This window comes from Pristiophorus japonicus, chromosome 30 (genome assembly GCF_044704955.1).
Source record: "Pristiophorus japonicus isolate sPriJap1 chromosome 30, sPriJap1.hap1, whole genome shotgun sequence".
In the NCBI taxonomy this organism is placed as follows: Eukaryota; Metazoa; Chordata; class Chondrichthyes; family Pristiophoridae; genus Pristiophorus; species Pristiophorus japonicus.
Window position 1 is genome coordinate 8,183,638 of NC_092006.1, and position 21,043 is coordinate 8,204,680.

Genomic DNA, 21,043 nt, shown 5'->3' on the forward strand with positions numbered 1-21,043 from the left:
CTTTGGGAGTCTCGTGTCTGGGGGGCATGCGGACAATGTGGCCCTGCCCAGCGGAGCTGGTCGAGTGTGGTCAGTGCTTCGATGCTGGGGATGTTGGCCTGGTCGAGGACGCTAACGTTGGTGCGTCTGTCCTCCCAGGGGATTTGCAGGATCTTGCGGTGACATCGTTGGGTGGTATTTCTCCAGCGACTTGAGGTGTCTACTGTACATGGTCCATGTCTCTGAGCCATACAGGAGTGCAGGTATCACTACAGCCCTGTAGACCATGAGCTAGGTGGCGGATTTGAGGGCCTGGTCTTCAAACACTCTCTTCCTCAGGTCGCCAAAGGCTCTTTGAATTCAAACAGGAGGAGGCATCAAAACAAGAAGGGGCATTTCGAAGGACATTCGAGGTGGCCAATCAGCGAAATGGTCAAGTTATTTCTGGCCAAACATATCTGGACATTTAGTCGTTAACCGGGATCAGTTTGTTTGAGGTGTTATTGTTAAGTCCTGACTCTAATGTACTGACTTACACAAGACACACGCTGAAATCAAGGTCACTCAGGACCTGCACCTTTAATTCCAGCTCTCCAGTGCTGCACTTGCCTGACACCTCCCTTTATATACCTCAGTGGGACAGGTATGGAGTGTCTCCTGCAAGTGTACCCCTGGTGGTAAGGTCTGCTTATTGTTACAGGTCATATCCAGTTACAGCCATGTGTAGCATGGTAAGATACAGTTATGTACAGTAATGTGAGAGACATGACAGTTATAAAACCCAAGAGACAAAGGGAGTCTTTCTTCTGAGCCAGGACATCCAGCCAGATACACTGAAAGGGTTTTCCTGAACCCATTGATCTGATCAGCCATAGGATAGCTGTAAACAGTTGGATATATACATTGCGAGAGGCGTTGTGCATGACCGGTTAACGGAGGAGCATATACACTGCGATGTGTCTCACAGCCTTTTTATATTTTCTGATTTCTCTGTACAGTTCTGAACACGCTCAAACTCTACACCGTATCTCTCACCGCCTAACGTTTCTAGCCCTGAAAGCGCAGAAAACCCCTCTAACAACTGCGCATTCCGTCTACTTTAAGTCGAGTTATGAGAGATCATTAAAGGATCTATTTACAATATATATTTTAATGATTTGGACGAAGGAATTGAATGTAACATCTCCAAGTTTGCAGATGACACTAGGCTGGGTGGCGGTGTGAGCTGTGAGGAGGATGCTAAGAGGCTGCAGGGTGACTTGGACAGGTTAGGTGAGTGGGCAAATGCATGGCAGATGCAGTATAATGTGGATAAATGTGAGGTTATCCATTTTGGGGGCAAAAACAGGAAGGCAGATTATCTGAATGGTGACAGATTAGTAAAAGGGGAGGTGCAACGAGACCTGGGTGTCATGGTTCATCAGTCATTGAAAGTTTGCATGCAGGTACAGCAGGCGGTTAAGAAAGCAAATGGTATGTTGGCCTTCAAAGTGAGGGGATTTGAGTATAGGAGCAGGGAGGTCTTACTGCAGTTGTACAGGGCCTTGGTGAGGCCACACCTGGAATATTGTGTTCAGTTTTGGTCTCCTAATCTGAGGAAGGACATTCTTGCTATTGAGGGAGTGCAGCGAAGGTTCACCAGACTGATTCCCGGGATGGCAGGACTGACATATGAAGAAAGATTGGATTGACTGGGCTTATATTCACTGGAATTTAGAAGAATGAGAGGGGATCTCATAGAAACATATAAAATGCTGACGGGATTGGACAGGTTAGATACAGGAAGAATGTTCCCGATGTTGGGGAAGTCCAGAACCAGGGGTCACAGTCTAAGGATAAGGGGTAAGCCATTTAGGACTGAGATGAGGAGAAACTTCTTCACTCAGAGAATTGTGAACCTGTGGAATTCTCTACCACAGAAAGTTGTTGAGACCATTTTGGATATATTCAAAAGGGAGTTAGATGTGGCCCTTACGGCTAAAGGGATCAAGGGGTGTGGAGAGAAAGCAGGAATGGGGTACTGAAGTTGCATGATCAGCCATGATCATATTGAATGGTGGTGCAGGCTCGAAGGGCCGAATGGCCTGCTCCTGCACCTATTTTCTGTGTTTCTATGAAGTTTAAGGTTGTTTTAATTGTACATACCTGGGCGAATTGAGGCAAAGATGTTGAGAAGTTTGAATCTACAATTGGTAAGCTAGAGGATTTGTAGTTTTGGTTTTTTGATTTTAAATCTGTGTTGCACTCGGAACTTAGTCATTTTTAATCTTTTTATCGAAGTCCAATGTATTGGAAAATCTCAGTGTTCTTGTAAATCTTGATGTTCGAAAACCCGTAGGAAAGAATCCTACATAAGAAATAGGAGCAGGAGTCGGCCATTCGGCCCCTCGAGCCTGCTCCGCCATTTAATACGATCATGGCTGATCCGATCATGGACTCAGCTCCACTTCCCTGCCCGCCCCCTTATCCCCTTATCGGTTAAGAAACTGTCTATTTCTGTCTTAAATTTATTCAATGTCCCGGCTTCCACAGCTCTCTGAGGCAGCGAATTCCACAGATTTACAACCCTCTGAGAGAAGAAATTCCTCCTCATCTCAGTTTTAAATGGGCGGCCCCTTATTCTAAGATCACGCCCCCTAGTTCTAGTCTCCCCCCATCAGTGGAAACATCCTCTCTGCATCCACCTTGTCGAGCCCCCTCATAATCTGATACGTTTCGATAAGATCACCTCTCATTCTTCTGAATTCCAATGAGTAGAGGCCCAACCTCCTCAACCTTTAGGAGCAGAAGGCCAATAGGGGCAGCTCTATTACAACAGTGGGCTTGACCACGGGAGGGTTTTACTGACCTGGTACCAGGGTGCAGAGTACCACAGTGGCCAGACTTCAGCCAACCACAGTACGGATCCCGGGAGGCAATACACGCCCTGAAAGAAAAGAACTCCTGTTTAGTTCCAGGCAACATCTAGTCCTCAGGGTCCCGCAACACGAACGTCAAACGTGTCAGGTGCTTATGGAGATATTCAAAACACAAACACCCTCTCCCCCACACACATCCCAAAGACACAGCGGTGCTGTATTGTGGGAAACGCGGCAGCTCAATTTGCGCACAGCAAGCTCCCACACACAGCAATGTGATAATGACCCGGATCGTCTGTTTTAGTGATGTTGGTTGAGCGATAAATATTGGGCCCAGGACATCGGGGAGAACTCCCCCTGCTCTTCTTCCAATAGTGGCCCCGGGATCTTTTACATCCACCCGAGAGGGCAGACGGGGCCTCGGTTTAATGTCTCATCCGAAATATGGCACCTCCGACAGTGCGGCGCTCCCTCAGTACCGCCCCTCCGACAGTGCGGCGCTCCCTCAGTACTGCCCCTCCGACAGTGCGGCGCTCCCTCAGTACTGCCCCTCCGACAGTACGGCGCTCCCTTAGTACTGCCCCTCCGACACAACGGCGCTCCCTCAGTACTGCCCCTCCGACAGCACAGTACGGCACTCCCTCAGTACCGCCCCTCCGACAGTGCAGCACTCCCCCTCTGACAGTGCGGTGTTCCCTCAGCACTGCCCCTCCGACAGCGTAGTACGGCGCTCCCTCAGTATCGCCCTTCCGACAGTACGGCGCTCCCTTAGTACCGCCCCTCCGACAGTACGGCGCTCCCTCAGTACCGCCCCTCCGACAGCGCAGTACGGCGCTCCCTCAGTACTGCCCCTCCGACAGTACGGCGCTCCCTCAGTACCGCCCCTCCGACAGCGCAGTACGACGCTCCCTCAGTACTGCCCCTCCGACAGCGCAGTACGGCGCTCCCTCAGTACCGCCCCTCCGACAGCGCAGTGCGGCGCTCCCTCAGTACCGCCCCTCCGACAGCGCAGTGCGGCGCTCCCTCAGTATCGCCCCTCCGACAGCGCAGTACGGCGCTCCCTCAGTATCGCCCCTCCGACAACGCAATAATGCGCTCCCTCAGTACTGCCCCTCCGACAGTGCGGCGCTCCCTCAGTACCGCCCCTCCGACTGCGCAGTGCGGCGCTCCCTCAGTACTGGCACTGGAAGCGTCAGTCTGGATTATGTGCTCAAGTCTCTGGAGTGGGACTCGAACTCATGACCTTCTGACTCAGAGGCGGAGGGAGAGGGTGCTACTCACTGAGCCACAGCCTACTAGGTGTCGACTGTAAGGTGGCAGACTAGTTATTCGGTGATTGAAGAGCATAAAACCAGAGCACGTTGTGAAGCACAAGTTCTCTGACTATGGGAAAAGAAAGGTGGTTTTGGTTTGCTGGATTGGGAAAGACAGGAGGAGGAAAGATCTGACACTTACTGCTTGCACTTGCCGTAACTCTCACAGCGGCTCAGAGGTACCCGAATAACGCAGCCCGGGAATCCTACAAACAGGGCGTGATGGTCCTTGTCCAGTTCCAAGCCCACAATCCTCCTGTCTTCACCTTTGAGGTTACACCTGGATAGGTGGAAGAGACACAAAAGCTGAATGAGCGCTCACCTCGGGAGAGTTTGGGGTTTGGCTAGGGGACAGTTTGGGTGTTTGACCCGGGGAGAGTTTGGGTGTTTGACATGGGGAGAGTTTGGGTGTTTGGCTATGGGAGAGTTTGGGGGTTTGGCTAGGGGAGAGTTTGGGGGTTTGGCTATGGGAGAGTTTGGGGGTTTGGCTAGGGGAGAGTTTGGGGGTTTAGCTATGGGAGAGTTTGGGGTGTTTGACTAGGGGAGAGTTTGGGGGTTTGACTAGGGGAGAGTTTGGGGGTTTGGCTATGGGAGAGTTTGGGGTTTGGCTAGGGGAGAGTTTGGGGTTTGGCTATGGGAGAGTTTGGGGTTTGGCTAGGGGAGAGTTTGGGGGTTTGACTAGGGGAGAGTTTGGGGGTTTGGCTATGGGAGAGTTTGGGGTTTGGCTAGGGGAGAGTTTGGGGGTTTGACTAGGGGAGAGTTTGGGGGTTTGACTAGGGGAGAGTTTGGGGATCTGACTAGGGGAGAGTTTGGGGGTTTGGCTATGGGAGAGTTTGGGGGTCTGACTAGGGGAGAGTTTGGGGGGTTTGACTAGGGGAGAGTTTGGGGATCTGACTAGGGGAGAGTTTGGGGGTTTGGCTATGGGAGAGTTTGGGGGTCTGACTACATAGAAACATAGAAAATAGAAGCAGGAGTCGGCCATTCGGCCCCTCGAGCCTGCTCCGCCATTTAATATGATCACGGCTGATCTTCTACCTCAACTCCACTTTCCCGCCCAATCCCTCGATTCCCTTAACATCCAAAAATCTATCGATCTCGGCCTTGAATATACTCAATGACTGACCCGCCACAGCTCTCTGGGGCAGAGAATCCCAAAGATTCACCCCCCTGAAAGTGAAGAAATTCCTCCTCATCTCAGTCCTCAATGGCCGAGCCCTTATCCTGAGACTGTGTGACCCCTGGTTCTAGACTCCCCAGCCCGGGGGGGAAACACCCTCCCTGCATCTACCCCATTGAGCCCTGTAAGAATTGTGAGCGTTTCAATGAGATCACCTCCCATTCTTCTAAACTCCAGTGAATACAGGCCCAGTCGACCCAATCTCTCCTCGTACGACAGTCTTGCCATCCCAGGAATCAGTCTGGTGAACCTTCGCTGCACTCCCTCTATGGCAAGTATATCCTTCCTTAGGTAAGGAGACCCAAACTGCTCACAATACTCCAGGTGTGGTCTCACCAAGGCCCTGTACAGTTGTAGCAGGAATTCCTTATTCTTTGACTCCAACCCCCCTGCTATAAAGGATAACATGCCATGTGCTTTTCTTTTTGCTTGCTGTACCTGCAGAGTAACTTTGCGGGTTGCTCGAGCGAGGATCCCCAAATTTCTCTGAACCCCAACATTTCAAAGACTCTCACCATTTAAAAAACATTCTGTTTTTCTATTCCGCCGACCAAAGTGAATAACCTGACATTTTCCCCGGGTTAAACGCCACCTGCCACTCGACTGCCCACTCACTGAGTCTCTCAATATCCCTTTGCAGAGACTTTGTGTTCTCCTCACAGGAGAGATACACTCGCTTTGGAGGCAGTTTCAGAAAAGGTTCACTCGGTTGATTCCGGAGATGAGGGGGTTGACTTATGAGGAAAGGTTGAGGAGGTTGGGCCTCTACTCATTGGAATTCAGAAGAATGAGAGGTGATCTTATCGAAACGTATCAGATTATGAGGGGGCTTAACAAGGTGGATGCAGAGAGGATGTTTCCACTGATGGGGGAGACTAGAACTAGGGGGCATGGTCTTAGAATAAGGGGCCGCCCATTTAAAACTGAGATGAGGAAGAATTTCTTCTCTCAGAGGGTTGTAAATCTGTGGAATTCGCTGCCTCAGAGAGCTGTGGAGGCTGGGACATTGAATATATTTAAGGTGGAGATAGACAGATTTTTGTGCGATAAGGGAGTGAAGGGTTATGGGGAGCGGGCGGGGAAGTGGAGCTGAGTCCATGATCGGATCAGCCCATCATCATCATAGACAGTCCCTCGGAATTGGGGAAGACTTGCTTCCACTCTTAACACGAGTCCTTAGGTGGCTGAACAGTCCAATACGAGAGCCACAGTCCCTGTCACAGGTGGGACAGACAGTGGTTGAGGGAAGGGGAGGGTGGGACTGGTTTTCCGCACGCTCCTTCCGCTGCCTGCGCTTGGTTTCTGCACGCTCTCGGCGACGAGACTCGAGGTGCTCAGCGCCCTCCCCCGGATGCACTTCCTCCACTTAGGGCGGACTGGTCTTTGGCCAGGGACTCCCAGGTGTCGGAGGGGATGTTGCACTTTATCAGGGAGGCTTTGAGGGTGGTCCCTTGTAACGTTTCCTCTGCCCACCTTTGGCTCGTTTGCCCGTGAAGGAGTTCCGAGTAGAGCGCTCGCTTTGGGAGTCTCGTGTCTGGGGGACATGCGGACAATGTGGCCCTGCCCAGCGGAGCTGGTCGAGTGTGTGGTCAGTGCTTCGATGCTGGGGATGTTGGCCTGGTCGAGGACGCTAACGTTGGTGCGTCTGTCCTCCCAGGGGGATTTGCAGGATCTTGCGGAGACATCGTTGGTGGTATTTCTCCAGCGACTTGAGGTGTCTACTGTACATGGTCCATGTCTCTGAGCCATACAGGAGTGCAGGTATCACTACAGCCCTGTAGACCATGAGCTTGGTGGTAGATTTGAGGGCCTGGTCTTCGAACACTCAGGCCGGATCAGTTGTGATCTTATTAAATGGCGGAGCAGGCTCGAGGGGCCGAATGGCCGACTCCTGCTCCTATTTCTAATGTTCTTATTGTCCCACCAAGCTTTTAAACTCTGCCTCCTCTCCATTCCTCACCTGGCTGGGTTGTAGATGTCCATCTCCTCCAGTAGGACACTGTCCGTCGGAGCGTCTTGGTGGATCCTTGGCAGTATCTTCAGCAGCGACCCTTCCTCCGAGCCAACGAAGAGGACCGTGTAGTTCTGGTGCGGGCCGGCCAAGGTGTCCACGGCGATCTGGGTCAGCCTGGACCTGTGGGGTCAAAGTTCAAGGGTTAGTAAGTCGAAGCCCGGCCCCAACACCCAATCGCCAATGAGGCCCACGAGCGAAGACTAATCAACCTTGCCAGTTGTGTCCTTAAGTGCTCCAGTGCACCAGTGCAGCTTTCGGCCACCTGAGGAAGAGAGTGTTTGAAGACCAGGCCCTCAAATCCGCCACCAGGCTCATGGTCTACAGGGCTGTAGCGATACCCGCCCTCCTGTATGGCTCAGAGACATGGACCATGTACAGTAGACACCTCAAGTCGCTGGAGAAATACCACCAACGATATCTCCGCAAGATCCTGCAAATCCCCTGGGAGGACAGACACACCAACATTAGCGTCCTCGACCAGGCCAACATCCCCAGCATCGAAGTACTGACCACACTCGACCAGCTCCGCTGGGCAGGGCCACATTGTCCACACGCCCCAGACACGAGACTCCTAAAGCGAGCGCTCTACTCGGAACTCCTTCACGGCAAACGAGCCAAAGGTGGGCAGAGGAAACGTTACAAGGGACCACCCTCAAAGCCTCCCCTGATAAAGTGCAACATCCCCACCGACACCTGGGAGTCCCTGGGCCCAAAGACCAGTCCGCCCCAAGTGGAGGAAGTGCATCCGGGAGGGCGCTGAGCACCTCGAGTCTCGTCGCCGAGAGCGTGCAGAAACCAAGCGCAGGCAGCGGAAGGAGCGTGCGGCAAACCAGTCCCACCCTCCCCTTCCCTCAACCACTGTCTGTCCCACCTGTGACAGAGACTGTGGGTCCCGCATCGGGCTCATCAGTCACCTGAGAACTGGTGGGAGCAAGTCTTCCTCGACCCCGGGGGGCTGCCTAAGAAAAAGACACCCTCAACACTGCCCCTCCGACAGTGCGGGGCTCCCTCAACACTGCCCCTCCGACAGTACGGCACTCCCTCAGTACCGCCCCTCCGACAGTGCGGCGCTCCCTCAGTACCGCCCCTCCGACAGTGCGGCGCTCCCTCAGTACCGCCCCTCCGACAGTGCGGCACTCCCTCAGTACTGCCCCTCCGACAGTGCGGCGCTCCCTCAGTACCGCCCCTCCGACAGTGCGGCACTCCCTCGGTACCGCCCCTCCGACAGTGCGGCACTCCCTCAGTACCGCCCCTCCGACAGTGCGGCGCTCCCTCAGTACCGCCCCTCCGACAGTGCGGCGCTCCCTCAGTACTGCCCCTCTGACAGCGCGGCGCTCCCTCAGTACTGGCCCTCCGACAATGCGGTGCTCCCTCAGTACCGCCCCTCCGACAGTGCGGTGCTCCCTCAGTACCGCCCCTCCGACAGTGCGGCGCTCCCTCAGCACCGCCCCTCCGACAGGGCGGCGCTCCCTCAGTACTGCCCCTCCGACAGTGCGGTGCTCCCTCAGTACTGCCCCTCTGACAGCGCGGCGCTCCCTCAGTACTGGCCCTCCGACAATGCGGTGCTCCCTCAGTACTGCCCCTCCGACAGCGCAGTGCGGCGCTCCCTCAGCACCGCCCCTCCGACAGCGCAGTACGGCGCTCCCTCAGCACTGCCCCTCTGACAGCGCAGTGCGGCGCTCCCTCAGTACCGCCCCTCCGACAGCGCAGTACGGCGCTCCCTCAGCACTGCCCCTCCGACAGCGCAGTGCGGCGCTCCCTCAGTACTGCCCCTCCGACAGCGCAGTGCGGCGCTCCCTCAGTACTGCCCCTCCGACAGCGCATATCCCTTAATACCTTTGGTTGACAGAAAGCTATCAATCTCGGATTTAAAATGAACAATCGACCCAACATCGATTGCCGTTTGCGCAGGAGATTTGCAAACCTCTGCCACCCTTTGTGTGTCGAAGTGTTTCCTAATCTCACTCCTGAAAGGTCTGGCTCTAATCTTTAGACTAGACGCCCTAGTCCGAGGCTCCACACACAGTGGGCATAGCTTCTCGATCTAACTCAACTATATCCCTGCCTTCCTGATTAAAGACAATTAAAGTTGCTGCTTTCTTAAAGCTGTCTTGCCCTGGTAAAAGTTAATCCTTTTATATAACTTCTTAAAGCTATATGTTTACCAGAATAACAGCCAGACTCCAAGGGTTAAGGTTCGAGGAGAGATCACACAAACTAACGTTGTATCCCTGGAATTTAGAAACTTAAGGTGCAATCTGATCGAAGTTTTCAGGTTATTAATGAGAACAGATCGGCTGGAATAGAAAGGAGCTAGTTCTGCTGGTTGGGGAGTCTGGGACGAGGGGAGGGGTGCATACTCCAATAATTAGAGCCAGGCCGTTCAGGAGTGAGATTAGGAAACACTTCGACACACAAAGGGTGGCAGAGGTTTGCAAATCTCTTCCGCAAACGGCAATTGTCACTGGGTCAATTGTTAATTTTGAAGCTGAGAACATAAAAACATAAGAAAAAGGAGCAGGAGTCGGCCATTCGGCCCCTCGAGCCTTCTCCGCCATTTAATACGATTGTGGCTGATCCGATCATGGACTCGGCTCCACTTCCCCGCCCCCTTAATCCTCCCCATCGCTCAAGAAACTGTCTATCTCTGTCTTAAATTTATTCAATGTCCCGGCTTCCACAGCTCTCTGAGGCAGCGAATTCCACAGATTTACAACCCTCTGAGAGAAGAAATTCCTCCTCATCTCAGTTTTAAATGGGCGGCCCCTTATTCTAAGACCATGTCCCCTAGTTCTAGTCTCCCCCCTCAGTGGAAACATCCTCTCTGTATCCACCTTGTCGAGCCCCCCTCATAATCTGATACGTTTCGATAAGATCACCCCTCATTCTTCTGAATTCCAATGCGTAGAGGCCCAACCTCCTCAACCTTTCCTCATAAGTCAACCCCCTCATCCCCGGGATCAACCGAGTGAACCTTTCTGTTAAGCAAAGGGTATTAAGGGATATGGGCCAAAGGTGGGTAGGTGGAGTTAGATCGTAGATCAGCCCGTGATCTCATTCAATGACAGACCAGGCTTGAAGTGCTGAGTGGCCTTCTCCTGTTCCTACTCTAATGTATTTGCTTGATGGACTCTGCTTAAGAACTCGTCGCAACACATTGCTATTAAGAACGAGTTGGTTTATTAGCAAAAGGTTTAGCAATCACACTACACATTACCGGTTCATCCACCAGGCTCACAACTGCCTACCTCATCGCCCGAAGCCCGAGTCTTCTGAACATCACATGACTGGCTGAGCCCCTCCCAACTCAACAGCTCTACAACTATTTTGTGCAAAACTTTTAAATCAAGCGCCCCCTTTATTAACGGGGCACTGGAACCTACAAATAAAACTTTTTGAAACTTTAAGCGGTCAAATTAAAGTTTGGTTGCCGGGGGGGGGTGTGTGATGATGCACTCCAGTCCCTCTGGCGCCCACCTCTCGTGGAAGGCCGCGAGCGTACTGGTGGACATCGCGTGCTCCGAATTCCAGGGACACCCTGGCCCGGATGTAACCGCGGAAGAGAGGCCGGCAGTCGGGCTGAACGACCCCCCCGACCGCCCGCTGCCTGAGCCGGCCGATGGCCCCCTTGGCCAGGCCCAGGAGCAGGCCTCACGAGGAGGCCCTCGGACCTGCCCGCTCCCCTCTGCACAGGTGGCCCAAAGATCAGGAGTGTGGGACTGAAGTGCAACCAGAATTTGAGGAGCGGCCCCTGCAACAGCTCTATAAACCCGTGAGCACGCGCGCAGGTGCGTACATTACGCCTCTGTGTCCCTATCGTGGTCACAACGCTGTCAAGCGCCTGTGACTCACACCTCGTCCCCTCTCTCGCTCTGTCACAAAAGCTCGGTTCGTTCCAGGTCTCGGGCAGGAGAGGGTAAGTGGCATGTGAGAGAGGAGAAGGGGGGCGTGCGAGCTGGAGAGAGATTGATTGGCTCTGGATGGCTAAGGAGCAACGAGGAATATTATAAAGAACAAATTAGTTATCCAATTTGCCCACGTGTTTCTAACCTTTAATGTTCCTCAAAGATCGAATAAAACTTTATTTATCTGGTCCATAGTTATCATCATAGGCAGTCCCTCGAGGAATCGAGGAAGACTTGCCTCCACTCTAAAAGTGAGTTCTCAGGTGGCTGAACAGTCCAATCCGAGAGCCACAGTCCCTGTCACAGGTGGGACAGACAGTGGTTGAGGGAAGGGGAGGGTGGGACTGGTTTGCCGCACGCTCCTTCCGTTGCCTGCGCTTGGTTTCTGCACGCTCTCGGCGACGAGACTCGAGGTGCTCAGCGCCCTCCCGGATGCACTTCCTCCACTTAGGGCGGACTGGTCTTTGGGCCCAGGGACTCCCAGGTGTCGGTGGGGATCTCGCACTTTATCAGGGAGGCTTTGAGGGTGTCCTTGAAACATTAACCATCTGGCTGAACGTGCGGTACCTTCAATTGCAACAAACGCGAGCTTGACTGGGCCTGTGTGTCGAGTTACCAACTCAAGGTAGGCATATCTCTGGAGTTTGCCATCAGTGTCCAGTGCGGGTACTGGAGGTCGCAGGTTCAGGAGGTCAAAGGTTAGGATGGTCAAGGGTCCAGGAGGTCGCGGGTTGTAGAGGTTGCGGGGTTGGGAGGTCGCGGGTTCGGGAGGTCAAAGGTCAGGGTGGTCAAGGGTCCGGGAGGTCAAAGGTTAGGGTGGTCAAGGGTCCGGGAGGTCACAGTTTGTACAGGTCACGGGTCCGGGAGGTCGCGGGTTCAAGAGGTCAAATGTGAGCATGGTGAAGGGTCCAGGAGGTCACGGGTTGTAGAGGTCGCGGGTTCGGGAGGTCAAAGGTTCGGGTGGTCAAGGGTCCGGGAGGTCACAGTTTGTATAGGTCACGGGTTCGGGAGGTCGCGGGTTCAGGAGGTCAAATGTGAGCGTGGTGAAGGGTCCGGGAGGTCACGGGTTGTAGATGTCGTGGGTTCGGGAGGTCGCAGGTTCAGGAGGTCAAAGGTTAGGGTGGTCAAAGGTCCGAGAGGTCACGGGTTCGGGAGCTGCCCTGCTCTCCCCTGGAACCCAGCCCCTTGAGGGGAAAGGGACAGTTCGACAACTCAATGGCTTGCCCGATCCCTCAGACCTCGCCATTGCCCGTTGGCCAACTTACCTGACGGAGGTCCGGGTCAGCCATGGTTTCCCCATGATCAGCGGGACTGTGTCGTCCAGGAGAGGGTGGGACTTGATGAAGGAGAGGCTCTCGTCTGGGAACTCATTGGTGCTCTTGTAGGACTCTGCTGCCCCGAGTCCCGCACAACATCCGGGCCTGGGAGGTGGGGGAGAAAAAAGGCAGGTAAGTCCCACATAGCACGTACCAGACACAAGGAGACCAAGGCCCATCTCGCTGGCCTTCCACCCATCCTGGCAGTCGCCTGATACAACCAGGAAAAGCCTTTTTACGCAGCAAGAGGTTAGGATCCGGGAACGCCCTGCCTGAAAAGGTGGTGAAGGCAGACTCAATCGTGGCTTTCAAAGGGGAATTGGATAAGTATCTAGAAACATAGAAAATAGGTGCAGGAGCAGGCCATTCGGCCCTTCGAGCCTGCACCACCATTCAATATGATCATGGCTGATCATGCAACTTCAGTACCCCATTCCTGCCTTCTCTCCATACCCCTTGATCCCTTTAGCCGTAAGGGCCACATCTAACTCCCTTTTGAATATATTTAGTGAATTGGCCCCAACAACTTTCTGTGGTAGAGAATTCCACAGGTTCACCACTCTCTGAGTGAAGAAGTCTCTCCTCATCTCGGTCCTAAATGACTTACCCCTTATCGTTAGACTGTGACCCCTGGTTCTGGACTTCCCCAACATCGGGAACATTCTTCCTGCATCTAACCTGTCCAATCCCATCAGAATTTTATATATTTCTATGAGATCCCCTCTCATTCTTCTAAACTCCAGTGAATATAAGCCTAGTCGATCCAGTCTTTCTTCATAAGTCAGTCCTGACATCCCGGGAATCAGTCTGGTGAACCTTCGCTGCACTCCCTCAAAAGCAAGAATGTCCTTCCTCAGATTAGGAGACCAAAACTGAACACAATATTCCAGGTGAGGCCTCACCAAGACCCTGTATAGCTGCAGTAAGACCTCCCTGCTCCTATACGCAAATCCCCTCACTATGAAGGCCAACATGGCATTTGCCTTCTACACCGCCTGCTGTACCTGCATGTCAGCTTTCAATGACTGATGTACCATGACATCCAGGTCTCGTTGCACCTCCCCTTTTCCGAATCTGTCGCCATTCAGAAAATATTCTGCCTTCCTGTTTTTGCCCCCAAAGTGGATAACCTCACATTTATCCACATTATACTGCATCTGCCATGTATTTGCCCACTCACCTAACATGTCCAAGTCACCCTGCAGCCTCTTAGCATCCTCCTCACAGCTCACACTGCCACCCAGCTTAGTGTCATCTACAAACTTGGAGATATTGCACTCAATTGGATAAGTACATAGAAACATAAAAATTTACAGCGCAGAAGGAGGCCATTCCGGCCCATCGTGTCAGCGCCGGCCGACAAAGAGTCACACGGCCCTCGGTCAGCAGCCCTGAAGGTTACATATAAACCCATGAACAATGACGGAAAGGCAAAGAGCACCCAGCCCAACCAGTCCGCCTCACACAACTGCGACACCCCTTACACTGAAACATTCTACACTCCACCCCAACCGGAGCCATGGGATTTCCTGGGAGAGGCAACAACCAGATAAAAACCCAGGTCAATTTAGGGAGAAGAAAATCTGGGAAAATTCCTCTCCGACCTATCCAGGCGATCGACACTAGTCCAGGAGATCACCCTGGCCGTATTCGATTCCCTGCAGTATACAGGTGCAGCTAGTGATCAGGAAGGCCAGTGGAATCTGCGAAGGGGATGGAGTATAAAAGCAGCGAAGTCTTGCTCCAGTTATACAGGGTATTGGTGAGGCCACACCTGGAGTACTGCGTGCAGTTTTGGTTTCCATATTTATGAAAGGATATACTTGCTTTGGAGGCAGTTCAGAGAAGGTTCACTGGGTTGATTCCGGGGATGAGGGGGTTGCTTTATGGGGAAAGGTTGAGGAGGTTGGGCCTCTACTCATTGGAATTCAGAAGAATGAGAGGTGATCTTATCGAAACGTGTAGGATTATGAGGGGGGCTCGACAAGGTGGATGCAGAGAGGATGTTTCCACTGATGGGGGAGACTAGAACTAGGGGGCACGATCTTAGAATAAGGGGCCGCCCATTTAAAACTGAGATGAGGAGGAATTTCTTCTCTCTGAGGGTTGTAAATCTGTGGAATTTGCTGCCTCAGAGAGCTGTGGAAGCTGGGACATTGAATAAATTTAAGACAGAGATAGACAGTTTCTTAACCGATAAGGGGATAAGGGGGCGGGCAGGGAAGTGGACCTGAGTCCATGATCGGATCAGCCACGATCGTATTAAATGGCGGAGCAGGCTCGAGGGGCCGAATGGCCTACTCCTGCTCCTATTTCTTGTCATAGAATCACAGATATTTACTGCACGGAAGGAGGCCATTCGGCCCATCGTGTCCGCGCCGGCCGACCAAGAGCCACCCAGCCTAATCCCACTTTCCCGCTCTCGGTCCGTAGCCCTGTAGGTTACAGCACTTCAAGTGCACATCCAGGTACTTTTTAAAGGTGGTGAGGGTTTCTGCCTCTACCACCCTTTCAGGCAGCGAGTTCCACCCCAGACCCCCACCACCCTCTGGGTGAAGACATTTCCCCTCAAATCCCCTCTAAACCTCCCCACAATTACTTTCAATCTATGCCCCCTGTTTGTTGACCCCTCTGCCAAGGGAAACAGGTCCATCCTATCCACTCTATCCAGGCCCCTCATAATTTTATACACCTCAATCAGGTCTCCCCTCAGCCTCCTCTGTTCCAAGGAAAACAACCCCAGCCTATCCAATCTTATGTTCTGATGTTCTCACACCCAGTGACTGTTGAATGTTCCTCTGGCATTCAGTTGGCCTCAGGCCCACGGTCAAGGGCACCGTACCTTGGGGCGGGCACTCTGTCCTCCTGCACAGCAGTCCATGTGGCATCCGTGGACCTCTGCTCCTTGAAACGGCCGTCAAATGTGTTTTGGATGTCATCCCAATAGAAGGCGCAAACGGCTGATCCTGGGATACTGGGAGAGAGAAATGTGATTGTTAATATTGACCCGTGAACTACTGCGTCATCGGCAATTGTCGGTGGACTAATAACCCATTGAGTGAAGGGGACCATGTTGGTACAGAGGACATCAACTGTGTCCCAGATCTTCAGCAACATCTCTACACTGTCCCATCAAACACTCCCAGGGCACAGGGTTAGATACAGAGTAAAGCTCCCTCTACACTGTCCATCAAACACTCCCAGGGCAGGTACAGCACGGGGTTAGATACAGAGTAAAGCTCCCTCTACACTGTCCCCATCAAACACTCCCAGGGCAGGTACAGCACAGGGTTAGATACAGAGTAAAGCTCCCTCTACACTGTCCCATCAAACACTCCCAGGGCAGGTACAGGGGGTTAGATACAGAGTAAAGCTCCCTCTACACTGTCCCATCAAACACTCCCAGGGCAGGTACAGCACGGGGTTAGATACAGAGTAAAGCTCCCTCTACACTGTCCCATCAAACACTCCCAGGGCAGGTACAGCACGGGGTTAGATACAGAGTAAAGCTCCCTCTACACTGTCCCATCAAACACTCCCAGGGCAGGTACAGGGGGTTAGATACAGAGTAAAGCTCCCTCTACACTGTCCCATCTTGCTGTGGGAACTTGCTGTGCGCAAATTGGCTGTCGCAAAGCAGGGTCATCACGTGTTACCCCCAACCCCACCCCCCCGCCCCCCCCGGGAGATGCTAACGGGAGGTACAAAGGAGCCCAATTTCTCCACCGCACCTCCTTGCCCAAATTATCTGATGGCGACCCCCATGAGCCTCAGGCTGAAGACGGTGGGCGGGTAGTGTTCCCCGCTCAACGAGGTCGGAAACGCACAGGGGCGAGACGGTTCGGCGGGCGCCTGTCAAGTGACCGGGTCACGTGACGCCGGTATCGCGTCGGCCCCAGCAGTCGCAATACCGCAGCGGACCACTAGGTGGGGGGCGGGGGGGCGCGGCTGCGTTCCCAGGTACCTGTTGGACTGGGTGGCGAAGACGGCAATGATGGCTGGACGCCCAGCGATGTTCACCACGCCCGTCACCGACTGCAGCGAGTCGAAGTAGAAGAACGAGTCGCCGGACACGGAGCAGTTGAGGCGGGCCTTCAGGAAGGAGGTCCAGTACTTCTCCAGCACCCTGGGAGAGCCACCCTTGTCGTTCTTGCAGACCCGGGCCACGCGGGAGAAGACCACCTGTATGTGGGGGGTTGGGAGAGGGGATTAGCGGGAGGGTCAGCGGGCACGCTGGAGCAATACTTCCCCCACCCACCGTCGCCCGTCCAAACCTTGGACAGGCCCGATCGGCTAAGCTACCATCCCTGCCCCGGTGTGGGGTGCTCCCTATCTCTGTAACCTCCTCCAGCCCCTACACCCCTCCCTATCTCTGTAACCTCCTCCAGCCCCTACACCCCTCCCTAGCTTTGTAATCTCCTCCAGCCCCTACACCCCTCCCTATCTCTGTAACCTCCTCCAGCCCTACACCCCTCCCTATCTCTGTAACCTCCTCCAGCCCCTACACCCCTCCCTATCTCTGTAACCTCCTCCAGCCCGACACCCCTCCCTATCTCTGTAACCCCCTCCAGCCCCTACACCCCTCCCTATCTCTGTAACCTCCTCCAGCCCCCACAACCCCTCCCTATCTCTGAACCTCCTTCAGCCGCCTACGCCCCTCCCTATCTCTGTAACCCCCTCCAGCCCCTACACCCCTCCCTATCTCTGTAACCTCCTCCAGCCCCTACACCCCTCCCTATCTCTGTAACCTCCTCCAGCCCCTACACCCCTCCCTATCTCTGTAACCTCCTCCAGCCCCCACAACCCCTCCCTATCTCTGAACCTCCTCCAGCCCCCTACGCCCCTCCCTATCTCTGTAACCTCCTCCAGCCCCCTACGCCCCTTCCTATCTCTGTAACCTCCTCCAGCCCCTACACCCCTCCCTATCTCTGTAACCCCCTCCAGCCCCGACAACCCTCCCTATCTCTGTAAACTACTCCAGCCCCTGCACCCCTACCTATCTCTGTAACCTCTTCCAGCCCCGACACCCCTCCCTATCTCTGTAACCTCCTCCGGCCCCGACACCCCTCCCTATCTCTGTAACCTCCTCCGGCCCCGACAACCCTCCCTATCTCTGTAACCTCCTCCGGCCCCTACACCCCTCCCTATCTCTGTAACCCCCTCCAGCCCCGACAACCCTCCCTATCTCTGTAAACTACTCCAGCCCCTACACCCTCCCTATCTCTGTAACCTCCTCCGGCCCCGACACCCCTCCCTATCTCTGTAACCTCCTCCGGCCCCGACACCCCTCCCTATCTCTGTAACCTCCTCCGGCCCCGACACCCCTCCCTATCTCTGTAACCTCCTCCGGCCCCGACACCCCTCCCTATCTCTGTAACCTCCTCCGGCCCCGACACCCCTCCCTATCTCTGTAACCTCCTCCGGCCCCGACACCCCTCCCTATCTCTGTAACCTCCTCCGGCCCCGACAACCCTCCCTATCTCTGTAACCTCCTCCGGCCCCGACACCCCTCCCTATCTCTGTAACCTCCTCCAACCCCCACAACCCCTCCCTATCTCTGTAACCTCCTCCAGCCCCCACAACCCCTCCCTATCTCTGTAACCTCCTCCAGCCCCCACAACCCCTCCCTATCTCTGTAACCTCCTCCAGCCCCCACAACCCCTCCCTATCTCTGTAACCTCCTCCAGCCCCTACACCCCTCCATATCTCTGTAACCCCTTCCAGCCCCACAGCCCCCCGGGATCTCTGCGCTCCTCTAATTCTGCCCTCCTGACCATCCCTGATTATAATCGCTCCACCATCGGTGGCCGTGCCTTCAGCTGCCTGGGCCCCAAGCTCTGGAACTCCCTCCGTAAACCTCTCCACCTCTCTCTCCTCCTTCAAGACGTTTCTTAAAAATGACCTCTTTGACCAATTTGTTTGGTCACCTGGCCTCGTATCTCCTTATCGGGCTCGGTGCCAAATTCTGTTTGATAATCGCTCCTGTCAAGCACCTGGGGAAGTTTTACTACGTTAAAGGCGCTATATAAATGTAAGTTGTTGCAAGGGGTGATCAACAAGCACAGGAGGGGAAGGTCAGACTGGGGCCTGGGGGGTAGTACTCTCTCTCTCACCTTACAAGTTTGTGGCTTCGAGCCCCATTCTGAAGATTTGAGCACAAAAATCTAAGCTGACGGTGCCAGTACTGAGGGAGCGCCGCACTGTCGGAGGGGCAGTACTGAGGGAGTGCCGCACTGTCGGAGGGGCGGTACTGAGGGAGCGCCGCACTGTCGGAGGGGCGGTACTGAGGGAGTGCCGCACTGTCGGAGGGGCGGTACTGAGGGAGCGCCGCACTGTCGGAGGGGCGGTACTGAGGGAGCGCCGCACTGTCGGAGGGGCGGTACTGAGGGAGCGCCGCACTGTCGGAGGTGCTGTCTTTCGGATGAGACGTTAAACCGAGGCCCCGTCTGCCCTCTCGGGTGGATGTAAAAATCCCGGGGCCACTATTGGAAGAAGAGCAGGGGGAGTTCTCCCCGGTATCCTGGGGCCAATATTTATCCCTCAACCAACATCACTAAAACAGATGATCCAGGTCATTATCACATCGCTGTGTGTGGGAGCTTGCTGTGCGTAAATTGAGCATTTCCCACAATACAACAGTGGCTACACTCCAAAGAAAAGTACTTTGTTGGCTGTGATGCACTTTGGGACGTCCTGATGTCATGTACCTGGCCAACATTCCTCCCTCCCCTAAGAGAAGACAAGTGATTGGCCGGCTCGTTGCTGGCGGGCTCTTGCTACGCACTCAATGCTTCGGGCATGTCTCTGAGTTGATGATAGGCGCTAGAGAAATTCAGGTTCTTTCTCTCTAGTTCCCTCCCCTCACCCCCTCCCCTAGCCACCTCGGCTCCCTCCCTCACTCTCTCCGCCCGCGTTACTTACCCTCCCCAGCGTCGTGTACTCGATGGCGATCTCTCGGAAGAAGAAATAGACATAGTGGCCGTGCTCCATGGCGCGGACAAAGTGTGGCTCTGCCCGAAGGAGGGAAGGGAAAAAAAGAGAAGGGTAACCGGGTTGTATTAAATGTTTCTACTTAAAATAGTTGTAGAGCTGTTGACGGCCTTCGGCAAGAGGCGGGGCGCCGGAGGGACTGGAGTGCATCATCACCCCCGGCAACCCAATTTTAATTTGACCATTTACTGTTGCAGAAGTTTTATTTGTTAATCTGTCAGCTCTCGTGCCCCCTTTAATAAGGGGGTCACTTGATTTAATGTTTCTACCAACATAGTTGTAGAGCTGTTGAGTGGGGAGGGGCTTAGCCAGTCACGTGATGCTCACAATACTCAATAAAACCTCCGGCCAATCGGGTTCGGGGGATGAGGCAGGCAGTTGTGAGCCTGGTGGATGAACCGGTAACGTGCGGCGCGACTGTTAAACCTCTTGCTAATGAACCAACCGGTTCTTAATCGCAATGTGTTGCGACGAATTCCGAAGCGAAGACCCCATGAAGCGAACACATTGAGGTTTTGTGAGGGCTGCAACAGCCGGTCAGCGTCGACGTGGGGAGGTGTTCAGCGGGCCGGCGGGAGGGAGGGTCATTGCCAAAGATGGCAAAGGGAGGGTGGTGGGGGGGCGGGGGGGGGGGGGGGGAAGAGTTGGTGAGGAGCAGAGGGAAGGGGGAAGGTCTGCTGGCTGACCTTTCACCTCCGACCTCCCTCGGGCTGCTGGCTAAACGGTCGGACCAGGAGGCGAGTTTGGCATGAGGGGGCCAGGCGAAGTTGCGGCTCGGGACGTCAAAGGCGCTATGTAAACGTAGAATGTTGTTGTTGGGAACGGGGGACCTCGGCAGTCAACGTGGTTTTTTTTTTTCAATAGTTCGGTCACGCGCCGCGTTACCTTTCAGCCATTTTGAATCGTACTTGACGGTCCGTAGGACGGGATTCTCGCCCAGGCTGCGGTATATGACTGCGTCGCTCGCCAAAAAGTCCGCCATCGTCGCAGAATACAGGTTACCGTCTGAGGAACAGAAGGAGGGAGGGAGTGAGGCGCGTGGGCCAGTTACTGAACTCACTGAAACACCGCCCTCGCTCCCTCCTCTCCCTATCTCTGTAACTCCCTCCAGCTCCTATACCCCTCCCTATCCCTGTAACCTCCTCCAGCTCCTACACCCCTCCCTATCTCTGTAACCTCCTCCAGCTCCTACACCCCTCCCTATCTCTGTAACCTCCTCCAGCTCCTACACCCCTCCCTATCTCTGTAACCCCCTCCAGCCCCTACACCCCTCCCTATCTCTGTAACCTCCTCCAGCTCCTACACCCCTCCCTATCTCTGTAATCCCCTCCAGCTCCTACACCTCTCCCTATATCTGTAACTCCCTCCAGCTCCTATACCCCTCCCTATCCCTGTAACCTCCTCCAGCTCCTACACCCCTCCCTATCTCTGTAACCCCCTCCAGCCCCTACACCCCTCCCTATCTCTGTAACCTCCTCCAGCTCCTACACC

General features: G+C 54.3%; 1 protein-coding gene across 1 annotated transcript in view; it reads right to left on the minus strand.

The window, feature by feature from the left end:
- Positions 1-21,043, minus strand: part of LOC139240192 (semaphorin-6C-like) — an 83,778-nt gene that overhangs the window by 8,309 nt on the left and 54,426 nt on the right. The window contains exons 8-15 of the mRNA XM_070868628.1: positions 20,438-20,557; positions 19,484-19,572; positions 16,527-16,744; positions 15,405-15,536; positions 12,512-12,667; positions 7,288-7,461; positions 4,293-4,430; positions 2,828-2,905 (exon numbers count right to left, since the gene is read on the minus strand). Of these exons, the coding sequence (XP_070724729.1) occupies positions 2,828-2,905; positions 4,293-4,430; positions 7,288-7,461; positions 12,512-12,667; positions 15,405-15,536; positions 16,527-16,744; positions 19,484-19,572; positions 20,438-20,557 (1,105 nt within the window). The remainder of the gene's footprint in view (positions 1-2,827; positions 2,906-4,292; positions 4,431-7,287; positions 7,462-12,511; positions 12,668-15,404; positions 15,537-16,526; positions 16,745-19,483; positions 19,573-20,437; positions 20,558-21,043) is intronic.